Source organism: Cinclus cinclus, chromosome 2 (genome assembly GCF_963662255.1).
Source record: "Cinclus cinclus chromosome 2, bCinCin1.1, whole genome shotgun sequence".
In the NCBI taxonomy this organism is placed as follows: Eukaryota; Metazoa; Chordata; class Aves; order Passeriformes; family Cinclidae; genus Cinclus; species Cinclus cinclus.
This window is the reverse complement of record NC_085047.1, coordinates 30,373,395-30,381,094: the sequence shown is the minus strand read 5'-3', so window position 1 is coordinate 30,381,094 and position 7,700 is coordinate 30,373,395. Positions and strand designations below refer to the sequence as shown.

Below are 7,700 nucleotides of genomic sequence, written 5' to 3'. Positions count from 1 at the left end.
ATGCCGGAGCACAGCACGCTGCTCCACCTGCTCGCCGGAGGGTGAGTGCCCCGGGAGGCAGGCAGGCGGGGGCAGGAAGGCGCCCTGGGGCGGGATAATCGGGAGCCGGGGCAGAGCAGCCCCCGCTGGCGCAGCCATGCGGCTGTGCCGGGTCCGGATCGGCTCGGCGCTCCGGAGCAGCCCCGCAGCGGCGCGGGGATCGTGAATGCCTGGCTCCGCGGCTTGGGAAGACGGAGAGCCTCCCTGTGGGACGTGGAGTTCGGTCCAGCCGGAGGTTGCTGGGGATGCGGGGCGAGGGGAGCGGGGTGCTGAACGAGAGGTGCCACGGGCCGTCTTCAGCGGGGCAAATCGTGGGGCATCCGTGCGCTCGGGAGGGCTCTCTCCATCAGCGCGTGGCTGAGATTCCTGCGTGACTTTTCTGGCTTTAAATAGTGCGGCTGATTCTGGTGAGTCAGGTGTTCGGATCCCAGCGGTGCCTCTCTGTGTTACAAGCGTGCCCTTTGAGCAAGGAATTTGTCCCGTGGGATTTCCCCTTTCCTCTCTTTAAAGTCTCAAAACTATGAGACTCAAGTTTATGGTGCCCTAAAGCCGAAGATAATGTGGTCCCGCAGGACTTTGCTGAGTAACTGCAGAAGTTCTCTGCTTAGGCAGCCACCTAATCCCTTTCCAAATCTGAGCCCTTTCCAAATCCTACCAACCTGCTGGAGTCCGTGTCACAGTGAAGCCTGTGATACAGCATGTACAATAAGGCACATAATTTAATTGCTTTTAATCAGTAGATTTCCAGTTTTCTGCAGCTAATGCAGGACTTGTGCTGTGTCAATCTTTGCATACCTGTACTTGTCCTCACTGTTCCCATTGTTATTTTGTATATGTTATTATCTTTTTATAATTTATCCTTTGAACTGTATCATCATTGCATCTTAGATTTTCTTAATACATTTTTCTGTCTTGGCTTTCTTCTTAAGCTTTTCTTCTGGAAAACTGAGAGTTTGGCTAGTGACAAGAATAGTGAGAACTTTGTTAGTCCGTATCTCTTCCTCATCCATTAAGCAATACTCCTGAATTACAGCTAATTAAAACCCTGGGGGAAATAACACTAATGAGGAGTTCAGTTTACTGCTGCACTATATTTAATATTGCTGGTTTATGTCATGAAGCAAAACAGGATCTCATTCATGAAGGAGCAGTTCTCCACTTTATCTTCCAGTATAAGATCTGGGGACCAGGCAAAGAAACTTGTCAGAGGTTTGTTCAGAACTAATGCAAGAACATAGTTCTTCCCACAGTGTGCAGTTAAACTGTGGAACTCCTGGCCACAGGATAATAGAGAGTAAAGGCTTCTTATGTGTCCAGGAAGCATTTTAAGAAGTTAAATGAAAAATAATATGTTTAAGGCTACTAAAAAGAAGGCAACATTTCTGGCTGAGGAAATTCCTGAACTGAAAACTTTGGGAAGCTGGGAGAGTGTTCTGGAGGTATTTTTCCTACTCTTCTGTAGGTGACCTTTATTTGTCTGTGTCCTAGGCAGAAACTTGGTTTTAACTGCAGGTTTGTCTGATCCAGCATTGCTGTTCTTAAATGAAGATCTTCAACCCATCTTAATTTTTGGCTAGCCTACGTAAGATCTAACATGAATTACCAGTAAACCTTGTCATTTCTGTGGATGTCCTTATACGCTTTTTAGATAATTTAAAAAATGCTAGCAGTGTCTTTTGTTATTCTCAACTGATCCTCTTTTTCTGTCACCTCAAACTTGTCAACAGAGTTTAAAATATGAAAGCAAGATCTAGAGGCAAGTACCATTTTCTAGGGTAAAATTACCCACCTTCTTCAATTAGCACTTTTTGCCACAGCTTTGCTCTGAGAGTACATGTTGTACTCATTTTCAACTGCTGCTCTTCATCCTATTTTGCAGCAATTGCTTTAGTTCCTGCTTCTAGAGTAATGACACATAATTTTCCATTTCTCCTGAAACAAGAATTTTGCAGACCTATGTCTTTCATAGAGTGTAAGCAGTATCATCATGTAATGCACAGTAATACATCACAGTTTGGATCTCTTCTAGTTTTGAACAACCTGCGCACCTCATTTCCTTAGGTTTAATTAATAGTGTTCTTTTTTCCTCTTTAGTCTTGCCATTGAGGCATAGTGGCTCATAGTGACCCTTCACCTCACACTCTGTCTCTGCTGATTAAACAGCCACTACGCTAAGGAGTAACAATTTATTATTATTATTATTATTATTATTATTATTATTGCTTTTAGAATCCTTTTTTATTATCTGTATGTGTCAGTAGCTTCAGGAACCTGACCTCGGGAAACTTTTATATATTCTGGAAGCATGTGTTTGAACTCAGATCCTGACCATTGCAGGTGAGGACTTCTTGAAGAAATTAGATATTAAGAGAACATTACATGAACTTTTGCTTCTTTATGCAGTATTAGAGAGAAGAATTATTAGTATACCAAGAAATTCCTTCTTCAATTTTTTCCTCATGTATTGTTTGCTCAGCTTTTAGACAAGGAGTTGAAACTGCCCTATTTGAACCTTTTAGACCTTGAACTATCACCACTGTACTCACTCTTCTGTTGAACTGGAGACTGTACTTCTGGTCAAAGAAACAACAGACATATAAGTCTGGAGCCTGTATAAGACAAATCAATGGACTCTATGTAAAGAACAGTACTGTTGGACCCCTAAGTGAATGCTGTCTGTATGGGAAGAGTCAACATGGCCTTTGTAAAAGGAGACCCTGCCTCACACAACTCTGGATTGCTACGTAGGCTGTGTCTTGGTGTCTGTGCTTCATCACCTGGTTCACCCAGAGAACCTGAGCCAGGGTGTTCACTGCTTTGCCATGTGTCGTCTTCTGTGCTGCAGCTAAATTCAGGAGACACGTTGCCAGACTCCCACCGCTCATCATATACCTCCTGAGAGAAATTGCTGCTGATGGACTGCTCTGCAAGTCATCACCACCACTGTGAACATCTGCCAAGGTCTTGACAAAGCAACATGAGTGCTGTGGAATAGTGCAGCTAGTTGTTGGTATCATTAGCTGCATAATCTCCTAGCTGCCCTATCTTCAACTCTTGGACGTGCAATAGGCATCCAGACCTCTCCTTTTTTTTTTTTTTTCCTCTTTTTTCTCCTTCATGTTGGCAATGATAATGAAACCCTAGGAGCAAAGGCTGTGAGAATACTGTATATGTTCACTGAGCTGTATAGACTTTTTCAAAATAATTCTTCAGAACTCTCACTGTTTGCTGTCCTGCACTGTCCTATGCAATTCTGATTACACACCTGACTCTTCTCTGATATCTTGTAGTTCTTTGGTTGGCCTTTCTTTCTTTGGAGCCGAGGGAGCTTTTTATTCAGCCCCCATCTCTTGTGAAACAAAGCAGCTTAGGCTGTAGTGGATGTCCATTTGTTCTCTTGCATGGCTTGCATGCAAATTCATCTCAAAATGGTTTTTCAGGTACTGAGTATCTTCTAGAAGAGAAGAGTTATCAGTCAAAGGATTTAGAGGGGCAGAAGCTAAAAAACAAATGTATTAGTTCTGACTTGCCCCTGGGTGGTGGGAAGGGAAGAAGGGGATATGTGTCCTTTCAGCATTCCTGCAGTGTGAGACCCATGGATGGAAATGGCTTATGAGTTCCAAAAATAGGTTCTGCCTGCTGAAGGTCAGGGTCCTCTTTCATTAAACATGCCAGGCTTGGAGAGAGCCTGGCTGTTGGCAGAAAATTCAGATCTTTCTTACAGGGCCTTGCAAATGTGGGTCTGATGTAATTATGGATTAAAAACACTTTAATATGTCTTTACAGGCTGAGATGTGGGAGAGTTCTGTGCTTCCCCTCTGTGAGCCAGTGCAGGTGGGGCATAAGGTGTGGGTGCCTGGTGACCTCAGCAGAAGGCTCTGCAGTGAGGGTGGGCAGCAGAAATGTTTGCTCTGGTGGACTGCTGAGTCCCCATGGACTTGGGACTCTTTGTCTCCAATACTGAGTAAGGTTTCAGAGTGAGACTGCCAGATGATGTCCCAGGCTGAGCTGTTGCGTTAATCAGTGTCAGAGCAGGAGGTCATGTGGGACACAGGCTGGGGCACCTGGAGAAGTTGTGGACAAGCAGGGTCAGAATTATTGTCCTGCTATGGGACAGAGGTAATTCTTAGTGTTGCTGTGCCCTAGATGTGGTGGCACAGCTGGAGCCATCCTGACCTGTCCCCTGGAAGTGGTGAAGACACGTCTGCAGTCATCCCAGCTGGCACTGCGGCCTCTGTGCCTCCCAGACATACAGCTGCCAGGGATGAGTGTGAGGCTGATGAATCCCACCCCACCACCTCCTGGAGTGCTCAAGTTGCTGAGGTGAGTAGGACAGGGCAGTGTGCCCGTTAGCACCAGGGAGGTGATGGTTTGGCCATCAGCTGGAGGGTGTGAGGGGGGAGAGAAAGAGAGTTGAGCTGAGGCTCTGGAAGCCACAAGTGCAGTAGAAAGTTTGATCAGAGCACAGGTACATCTGCTTTTCACCAGTGATCTGTGCTGTGCAAGGCAGCTGAGGGGACTGTGAGAAATTTCTCAGCTAGTGGTTAGATCAGACCCAGAGGGATGGCATTATCAAGAACAGGATGCAATGACTAGTGAAAACTGCCCATGGCAGGGTAGTTGGAACTAGGTGATCTTTAAGGTCATTTCCAACCCAAGCAGTTTCAGGATTCTATGACTGAAGGAGAGAGGCGATGTGATTGGAGAGAAATGAGAGCAGGGCAGAGAAAGGATAACATGGGAGGTGAGGAAAGGGTGTTATAAGAAATACTGAAGAGCAAAGAAGGAGGAGGAACAGGAGACTCCCCAGCTTAGTTATCCTGCTGATTTTTCTGTTCTTTTCCTTTTGTAGGGCCATCCTTGAGAAGGAAGGCAAACGGTCCCTGTTCCGAGGTCTGGGACCAAACCTCGCTGGGGTTGCTCCTTCCCGGTGAGTACTGCTCCATGACAGTGCCTCACATTGTTCACCTTTTAAGGGACCTGGCTCATAACTGTTGCTCCACTTTCTGAAAGCAGTCTGGGCCCTTTGCTCCCCTGCCACAGGACCCCTTCACACAGTCATCTTCTGGAGCTTCTGATCATGGTGTTAAGATGATTGCTGTGGGCCAGGCATAGATGTTATCTGATGTCACATTAGACAAAACTACTGAGAGTAAGAAAAGTTGGAGTGAGACTGCACAGTAGTGTCTTTGCTCCTCATACGGGAGCTGTAACCTCTTCTGTATTTTTTTCCTACTAGGGCTATATATTTTGCAGCCTATTCTGCTACTAAGGAGAGGCTTAATACTGTCCTGGTACCAGAGTCCAAGAAAGTACACGTATTAGCAGCAGCCTGTGGAGGTGAGCCTTTTCTGTCTCTAATCAAAACCAAGAGGTCCTTCTGTCTGGAAATGCCCATATGTTTCATTCCTTCTCCATTGCTGCTCTGAAGTTTCTCCCTCCACGTGTGGAGAAGTGAGTTCCTTGGGTAACCAAAATGTTTTCTCACTCTTCATTCTTCTGATGCTCATCTCTTGAAGTCTAGACTTTACCCCTTCAGCTGCTATCATGAGCTGTATTCTGCTGTGAGAGAGAGAAGGCAGTGTGCAATTTAGACCTATCACAGAACCATTTCTCTTGATATATCCCAGTTCTGTAACAAAATCCTCCCCCTCTTGCAAAATTAGCATGCTGTTTCCTGTCTCTTTCTAACACCTGGGCCTGTAGTAGGGTTTTGTTGGAGGCAGAGGAGCTAATTACCACTAGATGAAGGCTGGAACAGGGGAAGAGGAGAATCAAATAGTCTGCCCTAAATATTTCTTCTCAAGGTCACTCTCAAATTGCAAATGCCTGCAGCTTGCCAAGCAGAGCTCAGAGAGCTGATAGATCAGCACCTCTTCACAAACTGTCAGCGTGATCCTGGCACTCATGGCTGTCTTCCTCTTCTGTTCCCCAGGCATTAGCTCAGCCACACTCACCAACCCCATCTGGTTAGTGAAAACCAGGATGCAACTGGAAGCCAGGTAAGGCAGGCCAGCAGTGCAGAGCCACTCCATGTCACATCAGGATTGATTTGAGGGGTGGTGGGCAGAGAGGGGTCTGTGATTTCTCATCAGAACTTGGCAAATCATAGGTTGGGCAAGAGGCTTATAGCTGTGTTCACAACAGCACTGTAGGTCGGGGTGCAGTATGCTGTCATAAGCCTTTCCCTTCTTTCCAGGGTGAAGGGGGAGATGGCCAGCAATGCCCTCCAGTGTGCCATGCACGTGTACCGCACTGAAGGCCTGCGTGGATTTTACCGTGGGATCACTGCCTCCTATGCTGGAGTGTCAGAGACCATCATACACTTTGTCATCTATGAAGCACTGAAAAAGGAGCTGAGAAATAGCCAGCATTCCCATTCCCCATCACTCACACTTCCACCAAACAACAGTGATTTCTTCATACTAATGGGCGCTGCTGCTGTCTCCAAGACATGTGCTACATGCATTGCATATCCACACGGTGAGTGGCTCCGCTCTCCTTGCCTCTGTTCCCCTTGAGGGGAGGTGTCATGCCTGGAGGATCCATCTGCTAATATATGGCTTCCCTTCTTGTCTCTCCAGAGGTCGTTCGGACACGGTTGCGAGAGGAAGGGTCACGGTACCGTTCCTTTACACAGACTCTGCAGCTCGTGGTCCGTGAAGAGGGACCCTTGGCTCTATACCGGGGGCTCCTGGCACACCTGATCCGTCAGATCCCAAACGCAGCCATCATGATGGCTACCTATGAACTCATCGTACATTTGGCCTCTTCCACCTTGTAAGCTGTAGCACTTGGCTGAGGCTGCTGTGAAGGTACAGGGACATCGTGGTCCTAAAACCTGGTCTTTTGCAGTGCTCTGAAAGGTGGTGCTTTTTGTCAGAGATCCAATCTGGGTCAGGCATTCTCGGGACACGACGACTATTTTGTGCTGAGTTTTTTGCTCCAATGTGCACAGTGTAGACTTTTTTCCTTCTGGAAATTTGAATTATTTCAGTGCTTCAAGATGTCAGGCCACTCGTTTGACAGTGCCTATTGTCAACTCCCTTGATGAAACAAAGTCATGGAACTTACTGGGAAGGAGACAAAGCAGAAAGGTGTGAGAGTGTCTTAGTCCCAGCATGTTCACTTCTTTTGGACTCAGTAACAACAATACGTGGGCACAGTTGGGCATGAAGACAGACTAAACTGAAACATCTGAGAGAACTGCAGCAAGCAGAGATCTTGTGCTGCAACCTTTGCCCTCAGAGGGGCTCTTTCACTCTCACCACCTACTGTACGGCCTTCTTGCCCCTAAGGAGGATTTCTCAACCTTGGCTGCCAACAAATTGCAGGATTTTCCTCTGGGTCCTTCACATGTTGCAGCCATTGCCCCAAGATGTGTCGGGCAGCTGACAGCCCCTTTTCGTCTTGCAGGGTCTGAAAACCCAGACCAAGAAGATCCAGGGAAGAAGCACAACCTGCTCTGGAGCACTGTCCTAACAACTCATGCTACTGCTGGGCTCAGAGCCATGCTGTGCTAGTATCTGTTGTGTTTCCATCCCCTCCATGCTCAGCAGAAAGAGTAAGATGCCTCCTTCCTCCAGAAGTGCTGGGGCTGTTCTACAAGCTGGTAGGGTAGAACAAGTGGGTGGAACCCCTGGTATAAAAAATAATCATAC

At 46.8% G+C, this 7,700-nt stretch overlaps 1 protein-coding gene across 1 annotated transcript; it reads left to right on the top strand.

Moving 5' to 3' along the window:
* Window positions 1–6,823, top strand: LOC134041120 (solute carrier family 25 member 33-like). Its single transcript, XM_062487409.1, has 7 exons — window positions 1–41; window positions 4,186–4,362; window positions 4,892–4,969; window positions 5,279–5,379; window positions 5,975–6,041; window positions 6,239–6,522; window positions 6,624–6,823. Exons 1-7 carry the CDS (start codon window positions 1–3, stop codon window positions 6,821–6,823), a joined length of 948 nt encoding a protein of 315 aa, XP_062343393.1.
* Window positions 6,824–7,700: the final 877 nt, after the last annotated feature.